The 26,005-nt window shown below is 40.1% G+C and overlaps 1 protein-coding gene across 1 annotated transcript in view; it reads left to right on the top strand.

Annotated features, from left to right (window-relative positions):
- Window positions 1–278: 278 nt before the first annotated feature.
- PKD1L2 (polycystin 1 like 2) overlaps window positions 279–26,005 on the top strand; it is a 31,091-nt gene continuing 5,364 nt past the window's right edge. Inside the window, exons 1-35 of the mRNA XM_032447144.1 lie at window positions 279–883; window positions 1,436–1,600; window positions 4,299–4,484; window positions 4,640–4,750; window positions 5,180–5,327; window positions 5,542–5,771; window positions 6,422–6,826; window positions 7,421–7,519; window positions 8,116–8,165; window positions 8,440–8,557; window positions 9,165–9,372; window positions 10,070–10,190; window positions 10,425–10,566; window positions 11,044–11,244; window positions 11,463–11,608; window positions 12,453–12,647; window positions 13,474–13,599; window positions 14,879–15,061; window positions 15,789–15,913; window positions 16,736–16,873; window positions 16,948–16,957; window positions 17,484–17,618; window positions 18,263–18,488; window positions 18,859–19,052; window positions 19,460–19,690; window positions 19,889–19,990; window positions 20,189–20,367; window positions 20,836–20,982; window positions 21,466–21,665; window positions 21,798–22,024; window positions 22,609–22,825; window positions 23,485–23,713; window positions 24,499–24,727; window positions 25,146–25,242; window positions 25,568–25,708. Coding sequence (XP_032303035.1) covers window positions 439–883; window positions 1,436–1,600; window positions 4,299–4,484; window positions 4,640–4,750; window positions 5,180–5,327; window positions 5,542–5,771; window positions 6,422–6,826; window positions 7,421–7,519; window positions 8,116–8,165; window positions 8,440–8,557; window positions 9,165–9,372; window positions 10,070–10,190; window positions 10,425–10,566; window positions 11,044–11,244; window positions 11,463–11,608; window positions 12,453–12,647; window positions 13,474–13,599; window positions 14,879–15,061; window positions 15,789–15,913; window positions 16,736–16,873; window positions 16,948–16,957; window positions 17,484–17,618; window positions 18,263–18,488; window positions 18,859–19,052; window positions 19,460–19,690; window positions 19,889–19,990; window positions 20,189–20,367; window positions 20,836–20,982; window positions 21,466–21,665; window positions 21,798–22,024; window positions 22,609–22,825; window positions 23,485–23,713; window positions 24,499–24,727; window positions 25,146–25,242; window positions 25,568–25,708 — 6,106 coding nt within the window. The 5' untranslated portion in view covers window positions 279–438. The remainder of the gene's footprint in view (window positions 884–1,435; window positions 1,601–4,298; window positions 4,485–4,639; window positions 4,751–5,179; window positions 5,328–5,541; window positions 5,772–6,421; window positions 6,827–7,420; window positions 7,520–8,115; window positions 8,166–8,439; window positions 8,558–9,164; window positions 9,373–10,069; window positions 10,191–10,424; window positions 10,567–11,043; window positions 11,245–11,462; window positions 11,609–12,452; window positions 12,648–13,473; window positions 13,600–14,878; window positions 15,062–15,788; window positions 15,914–16,735; window positions 16,874–16,947; window positions 16,958–17,483; window positions 17,619–18,262; window positions 18,489–18,858; window positions 19,053–19,459; window positions 19,691–19,888; window positions 19,991–20,188; window positions 20,368–20,835; window positions 20,983–21,465; window positions 21,666–21,797; window positions 22,025–22,608; window positions 22,826–23,484; window positions 23,714–24,498; window positions 24,728–25,145; window positions 25,243–25,567; window positions 25,709–26,005) is intronic.

Below are 26,005 nucleotides of genomic sequence, written 5' to 3'. Positions count from 1 at the left end.
CATTAGCCTCCAAAAGAAGCACCTCAAATAATCACACTAAAAGAATAATAATGATTAAAAACAAAGCAATTCAAAACAACCTATCTAGAGGAACACAGTGTGTTTTCCCATCTAATAATTGTGTTTCTCATTTTCCTTATTCTTACTATCATATCTCTTTGTTGGCATTGTAAAGACCTCCAGCTTTAATGTTCGTACAGTGATGCCTTTGATGGAGGAGCTTTATCTCACTTTCACATGTGTCCAGTAACAGCATACATCAACTTTATCTTCTCTGCTCAAGAGGAAAGCAATACTATAATCTTCAAACTGGCTTCACATGGATTGACACGTTTATACAATGGGCCTCACAATGGCCATTGCAGTGATTTAGTATCAATGTTTGCTGTGTGCGTCCTCAGACACAATCACCATTATATAATATAAGCCATTTGTTCCATGTACTGTTGCTGCTGTCGTTTCAAGCAGAATAGAATAAGGAGGAATACTGATGATGTGACAACTCCAGCTTTTGAAGAAGGCAGCAAAAAGAGTGGTGATGTGATAAGCAACATCAGTGCCACACCGGGCACTAAACTGAGAATGTGGCTTGGGATCACAGTTCTAATTTCTCTTGCTGTGTGTTTGGCTATGGAGGAGGCAATTGATGAGGAAGGAATCCCTTGCTCAAAGCATCAGCTAGCTTTCAACCACTCATGCTATGAGTTTGTGAGACTCCAGCGTACATTCACAAGTGCCCAGAGGTGGTGTGAGAGGGGAGGGGGACACCTTGTCTTCATTGAAAATGAGGAGACTCAAGAATTCTTGCAGAAACACATTGCTGAGGATCAGGAATGGTGGATAGGACTGATTTCAGACTCCTTGCTGAATGAAACTACTGACGGTAGGTGATTTTAAAATCTTGTCTTGTTTAGAACTATCATTCTGTGATGCTTACTTACCATGACAACAAATGCAATCTACCCCACTATAGATATCTGCTGAAAAGCCACAGACTTTTGTTGCTGTAACTTTAGATTTATATTAAGATGTTTTAATTGTCCGCTTCACTTCTCAGTTGTATGTTGTCACCATTTGCATTTGATCTTCCTCTTGTGTAAACACACATTAGATCAGCTTGCTAACCCAGTGAGAAATATGTGCTGGGCTGGTTCTCCAGTAGGCAAGCAAGCTAAGCATCATGCTGGGAAATGCTGCAAGATCTGATGCAAGGGAAATGATGGAATCTTGAGGCTGAGAGTCTCGGGGGAAGGAGCAGCATCTTTTTTAGTGGTTATGTCAGATTTAACGTAAAACTAAACTGAAGATCTCTATTCAGGCAAAACTGCCTTTCCTTCAGTAGGAGAAAGGATGCAGATTTGTTCTGCAGGCTCTGACCCTTTAGTTGTTTTCCTGTGGGAAATAAACACTCAGGAAATGTATATTTTGTTGACAGGGTCAATGATGTGGCTGGACACCTCAAAAGTAAGCTACAGTAACTGGTACAAGGACCTGCCATCTCCTTTTTCAACCACATGTGGATACATCCTGAAGAATGCCAAGTATCAGTGGGGCGTGACTGAAAACTGCAGCCAGGAATTTGACTTCATTTGTGAGTTTGGTAAGATGGAACTAAGAAGTGAGCTTACTGTATTCACCATGGTGCATAAATTGTCTTGCTTCTTTCAAAGTGGCTGAGCGATAACCTGAAGTTTATTAAAAGTGAACAAGAAAAAAAAAACATGCAAGCCCAATCAGTGCTCTTTTTCTACTTCATTGGTGATCTGAACTGGAGGAAAGAAGAATCCTAAAATCACTGGGTTGCAGAATGGTTACAAATATGAACTCTCACATCATCTACCTGTATGACTGCCCTTAAATTTTTAATCATAAATATGGGCCAAAGCAAGACCATCAAAATAATTCCCATTCGTCAAGGAAGCAAAAATACAGCCAGGCTTCTAGTGATACTTGTTCTAGCAGTCTGGAGTAAGCAAATGTGAGAGCAAGTTTTTCTTGTTTCTTCTCAGATCCTTCCGTCAGTTGAAGTTCAAGGGCTTCCCTGGGCCAAGGATACAGACAGGAGCCTGTTCTTCCTTGTGCTCAGACAGGAAAAGTACAGTCATTGCATCCCTTAAACTGCTTGGAACAAACAGTCCTGGAAAGGAATGCTGGCAGTATTATCCCGTTTGACATACAGATAAGAAGGGAATTTGTGTTCCTTGCATTTTGCACATAAACCAAGCATTTTAAACTGAGGTCACAAGCACTCGATGGCAAGTCTAGCTGTGGCCTTCAAATCCAATATACAAGTACAGGTTACCACAAGCCATAGCAGGGCTATTGCAACGGTCTGACATAATAAATGAGTCATTCCATAACCAGCAAAATTAATGTTTTGTTTCCTGTCCTGATCTTCTGTTCCACATCCCCTCTCCATCCTTCTCCTCAGTCCCCCTGCTCACTCTCACATCCCCAGCACTTTCTGTCTCTCCAAACCCTTCTCCCTCTATCCCCGTGGCTCTGCAGCAGCTTCAAAGCACAAGCTGGCCCTCGTCATTAATTGGGGTATAATCTCTACTCCTAATAGAGGTGCTGATGTAGTTCTTTCCCTTTTGCCTAGCTATTGATTTTCATGAATTTTTAGGGTGTTTTGAGGTTTATATCTATACATCAAATTTGGCTGAAGATGACTAACATTAAAAATGATCGGGGGAGTGGGAATTGGCAGACAGTACAATTCCTTCAGCTGATTTTCCTTGCAAAAACACATCACAATTATTTTTTCCATTACAACCACAGTAGACAACTATCTGTTTTTAAGGAAGCTACCATCTGTTACCATAGGATCTGACTTAAAGCCCATTAAATTCAATGAGAGTTTGCATTATTGAGCAACAATGCCCTGCCCTACATCCATCTTTTCATTACCCAGGAAACTGAGAACAGATTGAGGCAATTATAGTCTTGTTTATAGTATCTACAGCCCATGTCCATTAATGCACATACATGTTTCAATAATAATGTAGACTCCTCTTTTACTAGCTTTGCACGCAAGGAATTTGAACCACAACCCTAAAGAAACAGGGACAACATTCTACTCATTAATCCCTCTGTGTGCTGAATGTTTAGAAGTTTGTGCAGCCTCACTGCTTCAGTTTGCCTCCGTAAAATGGGCATATGATATTTAAGTCCCACGCACCCAGGCACTGTGAGGCTTGATTCACACCAAGCATGAAACTTTGTATGGAACGTATAGGTAGCTCCAAGTGATATCACTATTTGAACTGAATCTCTCTGATTCTCTATAACTATGCACAATTGATGACCTGAGATATGTTTGTAGAAGCATCTAACCAGAGACAGCATTCTGTATTCATCCTTTCTTTGACTCTACTCTAGAATGATTTGTGCTTCTCAGCTTAAGCAAAGGTTTTCCTTAGTTCAATTTACTGCTCTTATTATTTTATCCTACCAATTGATGCTCTGTAAATTAGGAGTCTTACCTACTACTGTAGTAAAAATACACGTATTGAACCAGTACAAAGGAACACACAACTGGTTCTATGCATTTTCATATGCAAATTTACTAAGACAGTAAATACTATGAGAACACTCTATGCCAAGTAATAAACAAACAAATGGAAGAGATGATAGCCTGTATTATAATTTAACAGCAAATTATTTTCCAAGCTTATTTAGAGAGCTCTAATCTGTAAACTGATCATGTTGCTATAGCTACAGCCAGGCTTAGATTTAGCTTTAAATAACAGTAGCATACAATTACTGCAGTGTGCAAATACTGGCTCTGTTAATCAAGGTGCTTAAGGGGAATGATCAAAACAGCAATTGAAGGACAATGTCTTTAAACCTGAGGCAGCTGAAACAAAAACATTCTTTTGCAACAATCTCATGCAAGAGCTTTTCATCGTCCTCTTCAGGTACTGCATATCCTGATTGCTAAAGGATTCCAAGAAATCTGAAAGGTAATGAACTGCCTCAGACTAACCCAAGAACGAGGTGTTTGCTTTTAGAAATACGACCTTACTCATTTGAGCAGCCCTGATGAATGGAGTCCACTGAATATCACAAGGGAATAAAGGTGTTTTTGTAACAGAAATGGGATCAGGTTCTGTACTGTATATACAAACACTTCTCTGATGCAATTCTTTTTTCCATTTTCAGTATTGGTGAATTTAAGAGGGAGAGAAGGAGAGAAAAAGAAACAAGAGGGGGAAAAAAGAATATGCAGGAGAACTCTAGAAGTGTTTTTTTTCTGAAATTCAAAAAGTTAAATCAGATTATTATTTCCCTATTAGAAAATGGCCGGAGCATTGCTTGTGATAATTACAATGCCACCGTACAGTGTGGATCAGGAGAAGTGATTCAAATTGGAGAGTCGTTCTATGGACGGAAGAGCCCTCACTACTGTGTACTGGAGACTCCTCCCCAGAATGACACGGAGGAAGACTGTAGCTGGATTAGTGTCACAGATGAAGTGGCAGGTAGTGTCTTATGTCATGGGAGTTTGCTGTGGGATTTTGTCTAGAAGTCAGGAACAAGATACTAATGCATCTCTGCCCTTGTTTCTGTGATTGTCTCTCACCTGAGTTATGACAGCTGCATACAAACACACTAATCCATATAAACTTCCTTCCAGGACAGTGTCATGGTCTTCAGGCCTGCCAGGTGGCAGCAGATGGCACTTTCTTTGGAGATCCATGCCCAGCTTCTGGAAGCTATTTGTTTATTCAGTACCACTGCAAGGAGGGTAAGTGCAACAGGGCTGTCAGTATCAACAGCCCAATCTTTGCTTGGCTGTAACACTGTGAGAGTAATATTTTCCTCAAAAATCTCTGCTCCATCCTCAAGGAAGAACCTGGAAGAGTGGTGATTGCTCTAAATATTGAAGACATATCAGTGTAATTTCTCTGTCCTTGCTGACAGCTCCAGAGGCTTTTTTATAGGGTAGGAACCCAGGAAATCCATCCACATAAAACACACAAATTATATTCCAACATGAAATCTGACCAACTGATATGGAGAAGAATCAGCTTGTGATCACTCCATTACTGCATCTAAATTGACAGCAGTGTCAACCCTGATTTGAAGAAGGCCTGTTCTCACCAGTGCATGAAAATCAATTGACTTAAGCAAGAAATATAGACAAGATGGCACTGAATTCTGTCGTGTTTTACAGGTCTGCAGCTGATTGTAACAGACGCATGTTTTGTCCTTGAAAACATCACAGTCACTTTGAACTGGCTGCTTTCTCCATACTCCGGCAACCTTTCCTGCATCATTAGCACTGGAGATGGCCACACTGTGGATCCTTACTACCCTCTAACGTAAGATATCTGCTTTATACATCATTAGACAAATTCCCTTTATAGAACAGAAAAGTCAAGGGCATTGTTATAGTGTGAAGAGCCTTGTTCACCTCCTGACTGCAGGAGAGCTGAGTTAGGTCCGAAATCTGACAGCTGTGACCACTGTTATCACATAAGGATGGAGATTTGCCAGGACAGTTTTCCACAAGTGGCCGTTCTCTTTCTGTTCTAGACTGCTCAGCAATGTCACACATAGATACTCATCTCCCGGGGAGTTTGTTGTATTTGTTGAATGCAGCACCAGTGAATGGCACGTGACAGCACAGAAGTGGGTGCTGGTTCAGGACAAGATGGATGAACTAAGCATTACTGGGTGCTACAGCCGCCACGAATCTGGGAACAGCTCTCACTGCCGAACGCTGTATGGAGAGTTGTTATGGATTCAAGTTGAACTCAGTGGAGGTAATTAGTCTGTGTGGTTTAAATAGCAATCTAGATACTATCCTACCCATGGAACAGGAGTAGGATTTTCATTACAGAAAACAAATATTTTTTTTCCCTCTAATTGTTGCCTTTCTGCAACTGAACAATCCCAGCTCCATTGGAGGGGTTCTTTCTCAGAGGGATTACACCACTTTGAACATAAACATAAACCCTTCTTCCCTCTCCACAAATCTGACAAGGCGCGACCACAACTTTAGTCATATGAATCTACATGGAGCCAGTAGTAATGTTTCTGCATTTGAAGTTAGGAATCCACAGAAATGCCTCTCCAGCTGAGGGTAAGAGGATTTCACACTAAGCAAGTCATGTTTGCCACTGTCTATTTTGTTCTCACTTCAGGCTCCTGGAATCTGCACATTTAAAAAGTTAAATTCAGTAGCATACATTTGAGTTCTCTTGACTGCCTTAATGCTCACAGCATAAAACATGTGACAGACTTTCATAGGGAGACCAGATGGGCACAAAAACAATTGGAAGTGACTTTATTAAAAATAACTGCACTGCTGCAGTATTTTTATGACTAGAAATACTTAAATGCGGTATGAAACAGCTAGAATGGAAATGCCTATTATGCAAGCTATGAGAAATTCTGAACTGTCTTCTTCCAGGCAGTGGAGTGATCTATATTGTATTAGCAAACAACATGACGCTCATTGAGTCCAGTGCACGGGAAGGAACTGCCTCTCACAACCTGACGCTTGACAGTGCTGCTCAAGAGCTGCTAGGCCCCGGGGTGCATCAGCTGGAAATCCGAGTGTCCAGCAACACAACTGCATCAGAGATCTCGGAGAGCATCACCATTGAGTTGATTGAGCCAGTGTCTGGTCTTTGGGCTGTATTAGCTTCTCACACTCTGCAGCTGGGGGAGAATTTGGAGATAAATGTCTCTGTGTCTCATGGTGCCCCAGCTAAGATGAAGTTTGAAGTGGTTGGATTGAATGAAACTCACTCTCACCAGGAAGACTGTCCGCAAGGGGAGCCTCGAACATACCTCATTCCCATGCACTCTGAAGGTACAGCGTGCTGATTTCCGTGTTTCTAAGGTGCTCCTGTTTGTTCATATATATAATATCCAAGTTTATTCCCCATTTCACACTACTGTGATAGAAATTTTGAGTTCTCAGCACAGATGACAAAGAAAAGGGGAGCTCCATCCTCACCTGCACATCAGTTTCCAGCACATAGTTTGTGTTGGACTTAGGAATCAGCTTTTTAGCATTTTTTCTTTCCATTATTAAGCAATCAAAGCCTTTAAAACATGGGACTAACGAGACTGCCTTTAAGAGATAATTCACTGGCAGAAGACAAAGAAATTGTCTCCTTTAATGCATTATTCACATCCCATGCAAAAGCTGACACACCAGAAGCTAATTATGATTTCATTTCATGTTTTAAGATTTTCAACATTAGAAGCTTCATTGGGACTCCCTATAACCATTGGAACATCCCATCCCCTCAGGTAGAAAATCTCAAACAAGACAGCTGCTCTCCTAAGTGCAAACAAAAGTAACCAGGAGAAAATAATATAATTTTCTTTATGAATTTTATATCACAAACATGATGGTCTGGTCCACTGACATTCTCGTATGGACGTTTGTCATTTCTAGGTACCTTCCTAGTGAAAGTGATGGCCATGAATGCCTTCTCAAATATGAGTCTGGATATTGGGTTCATCGATGTGCTGTCAAACAGTTCTCATAAAGAAGGTAATTGCATTAATCTGACAGTGCTGGATTTGACCACGTCTTTTTGCAATCAGAGCACTTTCATGGAGTGTTTATGGTTTGCATCCAGTAATTTCTTCCTTTCCAACAACAGTGCTGAAATCATTTGAGGAGGCTTCTTCCTGATGATGGCAGATTCCCAGGCTTTGAAGTGCTCATTAATTAGCATCACTCTCTATGTATTACATATTGCACATTTGCTGTTTGTCCTCAAGTTTAATTAGCGATGTGTATGTCCTGGGATATGGTTCTGAAGTTAGGAAATATCTGCATCACAGCAAATCACATAAATTGATGTCAATAAGCACTTCTAGATGGTAAGTCCTTACATTTACAAAAGCAAAATATACCAGAAATAAAGCAACTTTAGAATTAATCCCCTTGAAACCTTTCCAGTACTTTCCCTCATTTTTTTCCCTTTATATCACTTAAACTTCGTCACTTCGTGTAAATTTGATTTACACCATTATGACTGAAGAATAACACTGATCTTAATTATGGTATGTGACTATCAAGTTAGACCTTCACCTAATGAAACCAAATTGCTTATCACTGTTATTGTTTTTTGTATTGAACAGACCCTGCTAAGGAAAAAGACACCACTAAAACAAATACCCAAATGACCAAAGTAAGTATTATTTAAAGATCTTTCTTTAAAATTGAAATGCATTACATAAGAGTTTGGGGATATTTAGCCACACATCATTCCTCTGGGCCACCTGTTGCTATTCCTACAGCTGATACTAACACACTACCACTGGTTAAGGAAAGACCATTTAAACTACAGATGCGCATAGAGTAATCCAGTGTCTAAGTTTTCAGGCCTTTTTCATTTATTTATGAAATAACATATGTATTTATACATGCCACTGTCCCAGTTGGTACATTTACTTATTTTTTAGGGTCACCAAAGAAAAAACAAAATACATATTAAGCCGAGTCGCCACGTGGATCCTTTCACAACTATTATTCTTCGCTGGCCAGATAATAAGGACAATTCCAGTTTTCTCTGGTCTTGTGGTATGTGAATTTCCTGAAGTTTTTCCACCAGTTCTTATTTCATGAGTGACAAACTCACATTCAGGCCAGACCAAGTTGTCATACTCTGACTGATGGTTTAGTCTCTGTCTGGCTTTTAAAGTTCACCATTCACTGTGTATGAACCTCTACCTAATTCTGATTTTAACACCCAACTAATCATGGTATATAATACTGCATGGTACACAGTTCTGTCTTTTTCCCAAAGGTAAAGGTTTTAATTTGTCAAGATCTACCCATCCTAAGCCCTCACTCTCAGAGCCAAGAGCTAATTCCAAGTGACTTACATAGTTAGGTATTTGAAAGGTATATGTCTCAATAGAATAGCAGTAGTTAACATCAGACATGATGCAAAAATATTCATGGCGGAAAACTGGATTTAGAACACCTGTGTTCTGTTCTCACATTTTTCCTTGATCTCATATATTATTTCAAAGAAATCAGTCTGAACTTTGGTTACCCTCTCTATAAACTGCGTTAAGGAAACCTGTGGTTCTATAAAGCTATTGGAAACCTGTACCAGGCAAGACCTTTGTAAGTGACATGGGATGTTATAATGATTCAAGCTATAAATGAAATGTTCGTGCAGGAGCTTGCTGGCCTGAATGGGATGAATGTGTGCAGCGCCAGATAATCCTTACCAGCCAACAAGAGGTGCAAATCCCACCTTCCTGCCTTCCTCCTCCAAAGTCAGCAGTGACTGTGAGGGTGACAGTGAGAAGCCATGGGAATGAAGAGAGGCAGGATGAACAGTGCCTCTATGTGACTGCAAAACAAGATCTACAGTTAGAAATCAGGTCTGTTTTCAAGCACTTGCATTCACTACTTATTATCACTACACAAACCTAGTGCAGGACCATGTGTATCATTATTAATTACAATTATGATAATAGACTGTTTGTTGTAAACTTATTTATTACTATCAATGTAATTAAAGACAATGGGACTAGCTGTGATTCTCCAGTCGGCATTTCTGAACATAATCCCTTTATAAACTGAATAATATTCTTCCCAAAACCACTTAGGCATTTTAACCCCCTCTACCTTTTATCAGCTCTGGAGATTTCCATATGCAAACTTAATTGAAATGATGGGAATAAAAGTAAAAAATAGGTCTGAAATTCCTACTAGGCACCCAGAGACACTATAATGCTTTAAAAAATCTGGTCCTTGGGAATCTGGGGCCTCACTGAAGATCAGTGGCATTTCAGTGATTTGTTAATACGATCCTTTCAGGAGGTTAAATAGAAGTAGGATTTGCACATAAATAGTGTGTGGATTCTGCACTTCAGTCAGTGCTGAAAATAAGGATAAAGGTTTCTAATACTCTTTTTGTAAAATGAATTATTTCAGTATTTGTGAGTCACAGCTCACTTGTACATATATCAAGGGGATTTTGCAAATGTTCATTAAGAAAGGTTAAAACAACTGTCATCAAGGACTGTGACTTCTCATCCAGTTACTACCTGTAGCTACTGTCTTACTTCCCTACAGGTGCGAGGCAAACTGCAAGCCAGTGAATGTTAGTGAGGAAGTTGTTTTGAGTGTCTCTGGACAGAAGGACTCCCAGGACATGTACTATAACTGGTACTTAGATAACACATTCCAAAACAAGGTGAGAGCAACAGGCTTGTCAGAAATGCCACCAATAAGCATCTATTATGAGGAAAAGCCACACAGCCTCAGAGTGGTGCTTTGTCACAGGGGAGCTTTGGCATGGGGGTGTCATGTTTGGGAGCAGCTATAATAGAGAGCATCAAATTGCCACCCCACTTCTGCTGCCCAGCTGCAACAAAATCACAGCAAAGAGCCTCTGTCATCATGTTTTCTTTTCTGTCTGGTTTTCCAGTCTACACCCCTCCCTCCAGCCTGCAGCCTGACTGGTTTCCGTCAGAACTCCTTGAATTTGCTTCAAAGCAACACATCTAGGTTGATAATGAACAGCTCCTTCTTGCAGACACATGGAGAAGCTTTCCAGATTAAAGTAACAGGTAGGGGCAAGCAGGGTTTGTTAGGCTGCTTTGAGATAGTCTGCCACCATGACATCATACAGATGTTACGTACATATAGCCTTGCTGACAAGCAATTCTACAAGTTTAGAGCTGTTACTTTACATATGGGTTCCTTAAAGTAATTAAGAATTAAGTTTGCTATTGCACGGCAGGACAAATTCAGCTCTCTTGCTCTAAGCTTTTAATAATTTTATTAAGGCTCATCTGAAAGTAACATTATGTTGAATACTTGATCAAATAATGCAATTTTGGTTTAACAATACAAAACCTATTGTGCTCTTATAGTTCTTCTCTTCTTATGGCTGATTCACTAGTGGGATTTCACTTCTGATTAGGCCCACCATTAGGTTTGTGGTGCCTGAATAAACCACACCATTGCCACAATAAGTAAGATGTCTGCAGATCAGTGCTGCCACAGCATGATCACTGCTGATGTTCTGCTCCCTCCACTCCCAGCACTGACTCAGCGTGGTTACGGGGAACAAACCTACCTTGTCAGCACCGTGCCTCCGCCCCAGGTCCCCAGCTGCATTGTGTCTCCCAAGCAGGGATCTGTGCTCACCACTTTCACAGTCTCCTGCAGCACTCCATGCTCGGTGGATTCGTGCCAATTGAGTCATAGCACAAAGCTCAACTACTGCTTCTATCTGAACCCAAGTAAGTCCTGAGGTGATCTGTTTGGCTAAGTGCTGCCTCACATTTCTGGCAAGCACTCTTACTGCTGCTAGTAAGAGCAAAGGCACAGCCTGCTTCTGCTCTTCATCTACATGTAAGCCAGTCAGGTCTGCACAATGCAAACCCACAGAGCGCTGTTCTTAGATAGCAGGAGGTGTTTGTATGATGTCTGGTAGGTAACAACATCTTTCCTATTTCAGATTCTCTCCTGCACTGTGGCCCAGACCCCGAACTCTTCCCAGTTTATCTTCCACTTGGAGAAGAGGAAAATGATTTCATTTTACACATGACAATTACTGTTAGCAACAGTTTTGGTGATACAGTTCATACCAATGCTTCGGTGAAGGTACACACAAGAAATACTTTATTTCAAGGTGTTCCAAGTTGATGTTAACCTGTGAATCTCTTTTGGAACTTCTTCCCATTTTGTACTTACTATGTGCTTGTGACTGTATGATAATCGCCATTTCCCTGTCTAACACAGACTATTCTCAGTGGACTCAAAGTAGTCAAGAAACACTTCCACTCTTCTTTTTCTAGGATAGAATTTTAAAAGATGACCTATTTGGACACTGGGTAGCAAAAGCTGTATTTAGAGTCTGGAGTTATTCTCCAGTAGGTCCCAGAAAATTCCTTTATCCGCCTGCCCAGCAGATTCCTATCAGGCTGCTAGAAGTCCATGCCTTTCCCTATGCTTCACACTCAGTGAAGCTTCTTTTCACTGCAAATTTTTCTTGGCAATCCATGGACTGGAGCTTAGAAAACTCTGGGATGAATTAGGCTCTGTGTCTTCTGCACAGATTCGTCATCCAAGTGGGTGAGATCAGACATCTTAAAATGACAGAAATTTGTCATAGATTGAGATGGAACTGGGGTGTTTGCCTACATTTGGACATTTCTAAAGATGTCCCATTGTATTTTAGAAAGCAAACAATATTCTATAGAGTTATAACAACAGCATGAATCTGTTCCAGCTGTCCAAGTCCATGACTTCAGCACTTAGCCAAAAGACCCAAGAGGACAGCAGAGCTGTCTGGAGAATTTAACTCAAAATAAAACACAAAGAAAAACTGGTAACATAGTTTTTTTGTCCCAGTCTATCTAGGCTGCCAATGACATGATTGCAGAAACTGTTCAAAGACAACTATAATTGTTAGCTGTGTTAAGAGCGTATCTGATTTCCTCATCAGGTAATACAAGCAGATACAATCGATGGGAACCTGACCCTACAGACCATTGTATCTGAGAAGGCAAACACAATCCTAAAAGGTGGGAACAACAGCATGAGTCTTCTCCAGCTGTTTAAGTCAGTGACTTCAGTACTTAATCATGAGACCCAAGAGGAAAACTTTAACGGATCTTTACAGACAGACACTCGAAAAGAGGTGAGCCAGACACTTGTTTTCTTGCAGTACAGTGCAATACAATGGACTCTTCTTATTCTTTGGCAGCTCTTAAGTAACAAAAAACTCATATATCACCTCCTCAAATCAATGGAGGTTTCAAGTTTCTGGTATCCATCTCAGTGTTTGGCAGTGGTTTCAGCTATTATTCACTACTTGCCCAAGCAAAAAATTTGTTTTATCATCCATCAGTAAAGGAACACATTCTCAATTCTTACTGCAATCACTTAAACTAATTTGGATGGTGTTTTTAAACTTACAGTTAATTTGATTTTGAAAAAGAGAAATAAATATTTATAAAATTGCCTTTCCTGCAGGACAAATATCCTCTAAGAATATCCCCCAGAGTATGAGATAATTTATTCCTTCCAGCTACAAGCTTATGTTTCAGTTATAAGCTTATATTTGTACTGTGCTTTGCATGCTCAAGTGAAAAGATCTAGAGAAATGCAACATATCCTTCAGTTATGATTGGTTATTTGAACATGGCTCTGCTTTCTCAGGAAGTGGCATTTACATGGTAATTCACACACATTAGCACAGAGAAGTAACTATGCTCACTTATGATGTATGTTAAGTGTAAAAATTATCTCTGTTGGAAGGAAACACAAAGCTCATGCAGTTGGTTACACATCTACTAAGGCAAGTGGCACCTTGTCAGCAGACCTAACATCAGCTCACATAATCCTTGCGGAGTTTTATTCTACCACATATTTCACAGCAAGCCTGGCTGTCAATATACAGCACTATTTGCACAGTCTTAATTAGTATCTTATTCTTTTGGCTAATTACCCTTTTCCATCCCAAGCTCCGAGGGCTAATGCTGACAACTCTCTCTGCTATTAATGTAACATCAGTACAAACTGCTCTTAAGATGTCAGAAGTACTGAAAGATATCACTTACAGGACTGAAGAGCTGTCTGTCTCAGCACAGGTAAGGAGCAATTCATCCTCTGCCTCCTTACACTAGCAGTACAGACTCTTTTGAACCCTACTAACCTTGGAAGAGTGTCCGTGCCTTACAGTTATCTGTTCTTTGCTCATTTCTTTTTTTAACTGTACCAGCGAATATATCTTGACCAGAAGAGAATACATTTTGCCATTGTGAGTAAGCAAATCTGAAACAACAAACACTGACTCAGCAGCCTTTGCAATCCAGGCTATGACGGGCCAGCCAGTTACATTCTCTGATACATCTTTAAGATGGAAACCTTAACTTTCAGTGAGCAAGCAGTGAGGCAGGAACACGGCAGCACAGCCAGAGGAACCAAGCACAAATGTTTAGATTGGCCTTGCAAAAATGCTTCTTGAATGTTGAATGCAATATGACATATAATTCTATTTGTGTGTAAGGAGTAAGGAATAAGCACATGGGAGGGCAGAACAAACTGTCACTAGGGAAACGTCACAAATAAACTGGCAATGAGAAGAGTTGTCCTGATTTCTGGTAAGTTATACAGCTGTAGCCAGACAATGGCTGGGAGCATTTCAGCAGTATGTGGTTAACATCAACAAGACAAGAATATAGCTCAGATTCAGCATTCACTGTACAGTGAGGCTGCTATGCATTTGTAGACTGTGGGAATGGACATGTACAAGCTTGCAATGAATTTGCTTGGCTCTCTCACCCTGGGTTATTATGCTGGCCAGTGCTTTCACAATCACAAAACAATCATTAGCCGTGTTTGGGCACAAAACAGAAACTGTAAGATTCATTCTCCTTTGGCATTTAGCATAGCACAAGGCCCAAAAGTATGACTTGCTGGTAACTCAAAAGGCTTTATGGAAATTAAGATTGCAATGCACATGCATTTGACTGTGGTTATATTTTTGGACTCACCAGTCCAAAGTATAACCTGAATTACTACATTACTGCATTACTGTACATCTAAACTGTACCCTGGCCCAGTGTTTGAAAGATAAGCTTCCTTCACATATTATTCATCTTGTTTTTATGGGTTGAATTTGTGGAAGCAGACTGCACTTTTCAGGTCTGTATTACACATTAGTATATAATCTAGTAGTATACCATCTTCATTAGTGTTTGAGGTGTTAGTCCAGCACAAGTAATGACAGTAGAACAGCTTTAGCCACAAATAGTCCTATGGAATTACTTATGTTGCAATACTCAGTAAAAGACTCAATGGCACAATGTGTGGCTGGTGTCATTGGTAGTAACAAAACAGAGACTTTTCCCCTTCCTTCCCATGCAGGTGGAAGCTAGCAATACACTGAAAGATGTCAGTGCTTCCTTGCTCACTGTAAACACAGAAGACAACAGAGATGATCAGAAACTAACGGATGCAGCCAGCTACCTGTTTAATGCAGTGAGCAATGTCCTTCAAGCCTCCATACAGAACAGAGACATCAACACCACAGTGCCTGAGGCAGAACAGGTAATTTTGATTATCTATTTGCTTTAGAAGATTTTAAATAGTTTTGCTACCTCACATTTTTAAATTGGCATCAGGTGGAGCACAGGGCAGTGCACTGTAGTGCTCAGGTTTCTTCATTTTTTCAGAAAGCCCACTCTGATTTTCAATTCAGGATTAATAAGTGTGTTTATTTTGTCCAAGGCCTTCCTATTTATATATGAATTGTCACAGTTCCCTTTGTGTAATTCCTGGACTGAATGCACTTTAGCTGTCAGCCCTGCGAAGGAGTAGGGCATGATATAAATCTAACCTGAGAAAAAAGGTTATGAACTGTTCAGACTATCCCCAGGAAAACACAACAGTTACACAACCAGTAGGTAATTAGATCTTGCTTTTCAAACACTAAAATGTGCAGTGAAAGGGCATTAACATACACAAATAAATAAATGTCTTGCATGAAATTGATGCCGTGTTTGTAGTCTTTCAGTGCATATAAGTTCTAAATAGTAGATTTCCATTTACTGTAAGACATATTTATTTGCAGTATGTTTTCATGAGAATTACAGAACTTGAATTGCTGTTAAGAATAACTTTCTCTGAGATTAACAAGAACATCACCAAGTTTGCCAGCACTACAAGACACGATGAAAACAGTATCTCATAGTGAAAGGAATTAAGGGCAAATAATGAGCAACTTACTGATTCTGAGCTGCTCTGTTAGATGCTACCTCCTCTAATCCTTGTCCAGAGTTTGGTGTCCCACCAGCTCCTGAATACAGTTGAAAATCTGCAGAGCGCACTCCTGTTTGGGAAGGAGCCTGATGATGAACCCATGGTCCTTACCACTCATTCTGCCACAATGTATATAAAGAGGTAACAGTAATAAATGTCTGCTTTCTGTCTGTCTGTCTGTCTATCTTCCCCAGTTCCTGATAGGCATTCAAACTTTCCTCAAATATTCATTGCATTATCCTTGAAACCACCCAACCACTCTAATATTGTAGCATAATGACAACTTCAGCAGCATGATGAAGTTGCTAATTAATTATAAGAACGGCTTTGACCCCAGTTAGGTCCAGTAATATCATCTTAAAAAATCTCATGTTGTGCCGCCTTTGACCAAATAAGAACTTACTAGTAGCTGCTTGCCTTTAAAAGGTTAAGTTCTTTTTTATTTTCCAAGTTGCTAAGCTGCCAATAATGACATGATATACAAAGCTGTAACTAGATTGACAAGAGCAAATATAATCATAAGGAGCCTGATGAGCATTCTGCATTTCCAGCAGTCACCCCCACATTGTTCCCTGAGAATCTGGTTTTCATCCACATTTAACTGTGTGTAGAAATCAAGAACATGTTCACACAAAGACCAGGTGCACCTTTTGCATAAGTACAGCTAATTGGGTGCAACTTCATATACAGATATGCCAATTCCACCCCGTTTCCTGATGACTGCATGGTAGTGTTGTATGAAGTACTACATCAGGGGCAACGTACTCAGGTAGTTGCTGGCAGTCAAAAACAATTTTCCAGATAAGTTATATTCACAAATTGAGAGAAGTTTTTCCCTATGCTTAAAGTTCATACTATTGACTGTTTGTATGTTTGTTTGCTTGTTTTTCTGTGTTTTTTTGTTGTTGTTTTTTTCTTCTTTTTTTTCTTTCTGTTTTATTTGTGTCCAACTGGACTGGATAGATTACAAACAGAAAATATGGATGGTACATCCATTAATACCTCCAGCTCCAGCTCTGCCAGCTTCACTCTCCCAACTGCTTCTTCTCTTGGTATTTCAGGAGTTGATGATGAAACAGTGGATATAAGGGCAAGTAAACAGCTTTTATCTGACTCAATCTGATCTACCACTTACATTCTTGGTCAAGCAATTTTAGAGTCCTTTTACTTTTAAGGAGTATGCAAGTATTCAAGTCATCCCTCCACTCATTTTTGGTCAAAGAAGTCTTCACTTATCTTAATTGCATGAAGTTGGCTGAGCAAGCTGAAATTCCCCATCCCCTCAGCCCCCCACATACACTCTTGCTTTCTACTTGTATGGCTAGAGAAGGTGATGGAATCAATTCTACCAACCTATTTGCTGTTTGTTTGTATCTAATGCCCTGAGGGGTAAGAAACAGCTCAGAGTGCTCATCAACATTCAAAGTGATAGACAGCAGATCTCCTTCATCCCAGCTAGAAGTAAATGACTCTGAGGCACTCAGATCCTGCAGGAGACAGAGAAGGCCTGCAAATGTCCTGATTATGGCACAACTGTGATCCGAGTTAGGAGATTTTGCTTTTAACCCCCAGAGCAATGGATTTGTACTTCTTTTGAGTACTGTTTGAGTCTGAGGTCAACAAGTTTATTTGGCCTATTCACCAATTTAATTTTTAAGATAATGAAATATTAACAATAACTCAGAGATTATTATTAATGTCTTGCTAACAGATGGTGAGCTTTGCCATGAATCCCTTTTTCTCCAGTGACACCAGCTTTGACATCAGTGGAACAGTGGGAGGTCTAAGTCTTACTGGTCTGGATGGCTTGATCATACCAGTCAGCAACATTAAAGAAAACATTGAGGTAAACTCGCTATTTTCTATCCCTCTTCTCTCTTCCTTCTGTTTACAAGCTGTCATGTATATTACTGTCTTCTCTGACTTAAATGGTGGTACTGTATTCATTTCAAGATATAATGAGCGTCTGCATTTGTGATGGGGATATTTTTGTGATATGAGGAAGAAAATGACAAATATTTCTTAGAAAGGAGATGACATGTAAGTGGTTCTGACAGTGATAATGGTTGGGAAAAACCATTCCAGATTACATTGATCTTGAATAACAGTGTAATGTCTGATTTGATACCCAACAACTGCACGCTCATATTACTTCTGCTTGGGATTCTTAACCCATTTATAAACTGATGTCTAGACAGTTCATTTATGTACTTCATGTGGCCACTATTTCAGTAATAATCTCAGCTTTCAGTTAAATAATGCACTGAAGATCACAGATTTTGTGGTGAATCTATACAGGCCAGAAAAGGAATTTTCAGAAGTTAGAAGACAGTATCGTGAAAATAATTTAAAGGAAAATATTTTTGACAGCCATACTTATGTCATAAAAAAGATTGTCTAGTGTGTGGCTGTACCTATAGATACTTATAGTGCTTATAGATAAGTAAGATGCTCTTTGGTATTTGTATTTGTCTTTCTGTTTAAAACCAGATAATATTACCAAGGCATTCTGCACCTGAGGAAGACCGGATTCAGTTGAACCTGGGCAATTTTAGTATTTTCCAAGTCAACATCACCTCAGAAGACACATCGATAGTGATTCAGCTGGAATGTGAACAAGATATTCCACTAATACTCTACTTAGGATATGGTTATCGCCCAAATGAAACTAACTATGACGTGAAAAGTCATCTGTTCTACAAGAAAACTACTGGAGGTAAGACAGCCTGTTAGTGATGAATTAACTTTTGCATTCTGGGCTTATGTAGCCAAAAGACTTAGCTCTATACAAGCTCAATACTCATGGAAAGTTAAGGGCATTTGGTATGGATATCATGGAGTGCTCACTGCCAAAATTACAGGGTCATTTTGACCACAAATTTGCAGAATGAGCCTTACATCTGATTGGAAAGAATCCTCTCAAAGGAGTTTCATTTTAATGTTCTTTAGGAGCAAAGAGTGGGATGCACTGAACAATGAGTTGCTAAGGATTATTTGGTACCCCTTTCTTTTATTTTGTTCAGTTTATTTATTATATGCAATATAGCTGTATTCAAAATACACACTTCTGCATATTTTTGTTCGAGGTGAAGCAAATACCTGGGTTCTTAGCCCTGAAGAACTCATTTTTGGAGAGGGAACTTACTATTTCATGGTTTCACAAGACACAGAAATGGATTCCACTGTCTATAACGAGCTCTCTATTGCTGTCACTTGCTTTGCATCCCGCTGTGTATTTTGGGATGAGCAGCAGGGGCACTGGAACAGCTATGGATGTCAGGTAAGTAGAGAGAAATAGAGAAATCTTTATAGTATATATGCCAAATCCAGCCCTTGTGATCCCCATTGAATTCATACCGCAAAATAAGATAATTATCAGATGTTTTAGTAAAATCAAGAGGCAAAATTTAATCCACTACGACTAAAATTCAAATTGCATTTCCATTACACTTCATGGGATGTACTCCTACATAAAGAGAAACTGAGCTGTTCAGACAAGTTTGTATGACATTGTAAATGCCTTTTTCTGTCTGGACATTGGAATTAATATTCCCAACAACAATTTATTCCTGTAAGGCAATTCTGCATACTGACTCACCATTCTCAGCACTGCCTTTTCATTTGCTTGGTAAGATGTCCAATACTTCAAAGCAAAATGTTCTATCTGGGTTTTTTTCTGGCTTTCAGGTGGGACCGAAAACAAATTCTAGAAGCACTCAGTGTCTTTGCAACCATCTGACCTTCTTTGGGAGCTCCTTCTTTGTCATACCTAATGCTGTTGATGTTAGCAGAACTGCACAGCTCTTTGCTACATTTGTGGACAACCCTGTGGTGGTGACCACAGTAGGATGTATCTTTCTGATATATGTGCTTGTAGTTATTTGGGCCCGAAGGAAAGACATCCAGGATGATGCCAAAGTAAGTCTTTCATTAATAAAGAGTGAAAGTATTTAGGCCAATTCCCTTTTTGACTGTCCTGTTTTAATAGAAGCCTTCAGCTAGCCCTACTCCCTTCCATCCTCACTGTTCATAAGATGCTATGTTCCTACCCACAGCATTAAGGTATCTATATTTACAAGGCTGCTAATGCACTGTTTGTATCATGTCACTCTGCAGGCAAAAATCACAGTGCTGGAAGACAATGACCCCTTTGCTCAGTATCGTTATCTTGTGACAGTTTTCACAGGACATCGCCGTGGGGCAGCCACAACCTCCAAGGTATCAGCTGTACTGTGCAGTAAAAGAGCTTTGCACTCATTTAGAGAACCGGAGCAATAAAGTAGCGCCCAAGGCTTTTAAACAGCACAGCTCAAATGCAACTTCTAAGCTAGAAAGTGGGCAGAGTTATGTCAAAGGAATAATCACATATAAGATTCTGAGACGAGAGATCCCTCATTTTGCTATCTTACTCTGCAGGTGACGCTCACTCTATATGGACTTGAAGGAGAGAGTGAGCCACATCATCTAACTGATCCTGAGACACCAGTGTTTGAGCGTGGAGGAGTGGATGTTTTCCTACTCTGTACCCTCTTTCCTCTAGGGGAATTGCAGAGTATTCGACTGTGGCATGATAATTCAGGGGACAATCCATCCTGGTAAGTATACACAAGGAAATAATAAAGATTCAAATATGTGTTTGTAATGACAACTGTTTTCCTTTTCTAGCACTTGAAATTATTCTTCCTACAGTTCTAGAAATTAAGGGTTAGTTTTGCCTTTTTTTGTTTTCCCTAGATGAACAGATCATATCATAATCTAAACTGCAGGGCAAGGAATACTTCCCATATCCAGTTTATACCCATACTACAAGTTGATTCTGAGTTAGTGCAAGACTGTCCTCAAACACACTATGGGAAATATTACATGAAATGAAGGCACAGTGATCAGATGAGAGCTGCAACGTGCTCTGGATCAGGTCACCAACCTAAGCTCTCAGAAGAACATTATCTTAGGGCACAGCCAAAGGAGTCAGAGGCCAGAGTCTGTCCTCCATAGTTTTGTTGAGTCCTGAATTTCATACCACTCAGTTACACATGACTGTGCCCTGTACGTTTTCCCACCAGGTATGTGAATCGAGTATTGGTACATGACCTTGCATGGGACCAGAAATGGTATTTCCTCTGTAACTCCTGGTTAGCAGTTGATATTGGAGAATGTGTGCTAGATAAAGTGTTCCCAGTAGCTACAGAGCAAGACATGAAGCAGTTCAGGTAACTTCTGTTTTATGCCTTTTTGCTCCTAATAACAATCAGTCTAGAGAAGCAAGTATGCAAACATTAACTCTCTAGACAAAAAGAAAACAGTGAGGTTTTTCCATTGCTCTTAAAGGGCTCTGAATGAGGAGAAGCAGCCTGACTGTTACCTTAATGATTCCATCAGACCGGAAATACTGGTGTTAAATAATACTTTGATGAGACATATGGAAACCCAAGCATCTTGTCTCCAGTGTAATTTCCCTAAGAATGCATATAGAAACTGCTCATGATTATGTTCAACACTATGGTGTGGCAAGAAGGAAAGCACATAGGAAGCTATGATCATTCTGTGTAAATCAAGCCATGATATTTGATATATTTTTTTACAGTTAATACGTCTTCTGACAGTGCCTAGCACAAACAGGTCAGGACCCTGAAATACAGCTTTATTCTTTCCTCTCCTTCCTAAGCATTCGTTTTCCTCCTCTTCCTTCCCAGCAACCTGTTTTTCATGAAGACCTCCAAGGGTTTCCAGGATGGGCACATTTGGTACTCAGTTTTCAGCCGCTCCCCACGAAGTTCCTTCACACGAGCTCAGCGCGTGTCATGCTGCTTCTCACTGCTGCTCTGCACCATGCTGACCAGCATCATGTTTTGGGGAGTGCCAAAGGATCCAGCTGAGCAGAAAATGGATTTGGGTAACAATTGTTTTCATTACTTGGGCAGGATCTAGAAGAGGGAGAGTTGAACAAATGGGCTTTCTCACGAGAGACAGATTTGATGGTTCCAGAGTTTATTTTTTATTTGTTTCCCCTGTTTGATCTTCACAGGCAAGATTGAGTTCACATGGCAGGAAGTGATGATTGGCTTTGAAAGCTCACTCCTCATGTTCCCCATCAACCTGCTCATTGTGCAGATCTTCAGGAACACACGACCTCGGCCAGCCAGGCAGGGCACAGAGAAGAAGCCTGGAAAGAACGGCCGAGTATCCCCAAGCCTACACCCTGCCCCACAGGTCACCCCAGCCGTCTCGCTCACTCCAGAGGCTGTGATAAAGGTAAGTGAATGTGGCTGCTTCCCAGTGGGTCCTGCACTGCCCTCTGCTGCCATGCAGTACTCGACGCCTCCAGTTTAACAGCAGAAACCTTCCCTGTCTGAAGTCTTTCAAATTGTCTGATACAATGATCCAAGTGTGCTTTCATGTAAACACTCAGTTACCCACCTATAAGGTCACGGGATGAACAAAGGGTTATCCACTTTCACAGTATATTCCACACGTAGGGAATCCTCAACTTCAGCAAGATCAGCCTATGCACATTTCAGTCCCTTGCGCAGTGATTCAAATCACCATTGGGTTAAAAGCAAGCATCAAGCAAGACAGTGAAGAGAAAAAGTATCATAGACCCTGTCTTCCCCAGCTTAGGTCCACAGACAGGTAAGCTGCATTACTGAATCTTGAAAAGCAAATTTCTGAATTCATTGAAATCCAGATGTCATATCCAGCCCCATAGGATGTTCTATACTTACCCATTCCAGGGGTTTTAGCAACAGGTGCAGCTCCCAGCCAGTGGCACCTCCTGACCACATCAGCTTAAGTTATTGCAGTCCAAGTCACCGTCATATTGCTGCTATCTTTTCCAGGACATAAGAAGAATTGCTAACTCGCTCTTTAAAGCCTTAAAAGCTCCATCACTGACCTCAGTATCAGATCTTGGAAAATCAACTAATATCAACACACTTTTGGCATTGGTTGAAGATATCATTTGCCAGCAGAATAGAGCTGGGCAAGAGTTTTATGATGAAAACAAAAAGAAGGATGACCCTGTAACTGTCACACTAGGCCCTATGGATATACAAGGTAAACAGTTTAATGTGACACACCTACTGAAACCTTTGTAGTGAATTTGATGGCAACACTGGATGGGATGACCCAAGTTTTTACATTCTGACTCCAAGGCAATTACAGAATCACAGAATAGTTGAGGTTGGAAGGGATCCTCCAGCAGAGTCAGCTGCAGCAGGTTGCCCAAGACCACATCCAGCTGAATGTGGAGTATCTCCAAGGATGGAAACTCCATGGCTTCTCCTTCAAGGTGTCCAATCACTCTTGCAATAGAAAAGTTATTCTCGTATTCAAATGGAATTTCCTGAGTTTTAATTTGTGCCCATTGCCTTCTCCTTTCACTATGCACCGTCTGCCACCCAACTAAGTAAAAACACTGAAATCTCTGTTTCTGTTGCTGTAGAATGAATGTTAGCTAACAGCCTTATCAGTATCTAATTATTTACCATCTATTATCAAGACCCATAAGTATCAGTTTTTTGTCCCATCCATTTTCTTCTTGACCTTGTGCTGTTCCTTTCAGTCCAACTCTTAACTTAGGCATTGATTCAATTTCAATTAAATAATAATATATGAGCAAATAATCCCACTGATTTCATGATTTCATACTCCTTTTTGTCTTTTCCATGAGCATCCCAAGATGCAGAGTTCAAAGGTAAATTCTTTACCCGCAGCAAAAACAAGAAGCCCAACTCCTGAGAAGGGAATGCGTGAGCGACTGAAGCACAGTGATTACAACCGTTGCTTGTACATGCAACTCCAGCATGTAGAAATGGAGCTCAAATTACTGGGGCCCCATAAATTTCAGATGCCTCAGAGTTACACTCGAGCAGTTCGGCAGGTTCAGCACATGAAGAACCTCCTGCAGAACCAGATTTGCTCATCAGCGTCCATCAGTGAGAGGTAATCTAATTCTTACCCCATTTTCAGTGTAAGTAAATTCAGGTCATGAATTCTAAAGCGGTGAGTTGAAAATAATTACTACTTAATATGTTGTAGATAATCATTATAATAGATGTAGAAACATGCCTTACTATTATTCTATTGTTGGAGCAACAAAGAAATTTCAATGCAGTGAACTACAGACAAAAGCAGTAATGACAGATCCTCACTCTGTCATTTTTACTTCCAAAATTGAATGTTACAGTGCAGTACCACATGGCCATAAAATGCTGAAGATAATCACTGAGCTCCAAAGTCTCCCTGGTCTCTAATAATGCATGAAGAAAATAAAATGAATAAGCAGACAAAATATATTTCTGGGAAACCCGTTAATTAAGTAGGAAGAATTGAAAACAATACCACTAATTATCTCTCTGACCTTTATGATGATCATGAGACGTATCCAGCAGCTAAAAGACATTCATGGTTATGGGGTTTTTTGGTCAGCGTTTCTACTGGAGGTTCAATAATGCATGAACTGAGAAGCAAGTAAGACCATCATATTTCTTTTTATTTTTGGTGGCATCTGCACATGGCTGTACTTTTTGCCATCCATATATTCTGTGTAATTTACATTACATTAGTAATGTAAATTACTAGTAGTTACATTAGCTAAAAGAAGAAATTAGCTAAAAGAATTTAAATCATAAAATGTTGCCTATGATCACGGAACCTGAAGAATGTGAATTTGGTTTCTGTTCCAGTGCTGAATGATTTTTTTTTTTCTCTTCTGGTTGATTCTGAAGGTGGTCTCTTACTCCAAGCTCCTCTGGTGATGGAAAGAAAAGTTCTTCAAAAGGGCTGCCCTGGTGGTTTGTGTTTATTGCTTGGTTCCTTGTTGCAGCCACCAGTGGTGTATCTGGGTTCTTTACCATGCTCTATGGGCTGCATTACGGTAAGGAGAACTCCATCAAATGGCTGATCTCCATGGCCATCTCCTTCTTTGAAAGTCTTTTCATCACACAGCCCTTAAAGGTGAGATCCTCAGAAATGGAACCACTGGACAATATGAACTTATTCTGCTATGATTACATGAAAATAATATCTTTTAAAGAACCATGAGATTTAACATGTAAAATTGGAGTTATTGCTCTTAAAACAAAAGCCAACACGTACTAGAGTTCTGTTGTCATTTGTTGGCATTAACTACATTAGTTTCGTCCCCCATTTTGTCAGTTTAATAGCTGATGAGGTGACCAAAGAAGATAAGTCATACAACAAGAGCAGTTGAGTTAGGGTTTGTGCACTGTTTATAAGCTTTAGCTGCACGAGTTCCTCAAAGCCAAAGGACAGTTGTTCTTCTGCAGTAGCTGTATCCAAAGTGGTACACATCAAACCCTGAGCTCCTGTATATTAAATGGGCACAAAGTGAGTCTACAGCTAATTCTTGCAGGTGCTGGGGTTTGCTGCTTTCTTTGCTCTGGTTCTGAAGAAGGTGGAACATGAGGATGAAGAAAACACTGCCATTGATGGGCCTTTACTTGCACCAGGTAACTGTCTGTAAAGTGAGAAATTACTAAAAAAAAGTGGAATGTTCTCTAAGATTTTTGAATGCTTCATGCACCGATACGTGATTCACAGTGAAGACTTCACTGGTTACCTTTATACACCTGAATGGGCAGAGAAAGGCACCTGTACCTAAACCCGACGTGCTGCTCAGGACCTGAATCATTCCCCAATGCTTCTTTAAGTGACATCACCTGACTTCTTATGGGAAAGCATTAATTAGAAATATTTCCTCACAATGGCCAAAGTGAAAAGCAGGATACAAACAATCTATTGACTGATTCCAGGTATCACTGCTCTCACCCACAGGCAACTCAAATCCTCTCTTTGGAGCCCGACGGGACAGCAGAAGCAATATTTACCGGCCACCTCCTGCTGCTGATGTTGAGAAAATGAAAATCAGCTGCATGAAGGAGCAGAAGGCATTTGCCCTAATCAGAGAAATCCTGGGTATTACTCATATGTAGTTTATCTTGTTTTATTCAGCAGTATTCATCAGTACTTTTACATCAGTGAAAACATTAAACACAAAATTAATTTACTCCTTCTGTTTAGAGCTGTCATTACTGTTAATGTTCAGCCAGCCTCTATGCTTATTTTCTCAATCACTTCTCAGATTCCTACTTGTATTTCAAATGTGATGTGCTTAAACTGCAGCACTTTGACGTAAGTTGTGTAAATTCATTAGCACTAGTCAGTCAGATTCTTGCAAAGCATCCCCTTAACCTAATAAGTGATGACAGCAGT

The sequence above is a fragment of the Coturnix japonica genome, chromosome 11 (assembly GCF_001577835.2).
Source record: "Coturnix japonica isolate 7356 chromosome 11, Coturnix japonica 2.1, whole genome shotgun sequence".
In the NCBI taxonomy this organism is placed as follows: domain Eukaryota; kingdom Metazoa; phylum Chordata; class Aves; order Galliformes; family Phasianidae; genus Coturnix; species Coturnix japonica.
This window is presented reverse-complemented; position numbering and strand designations above follow the sequence as displayed.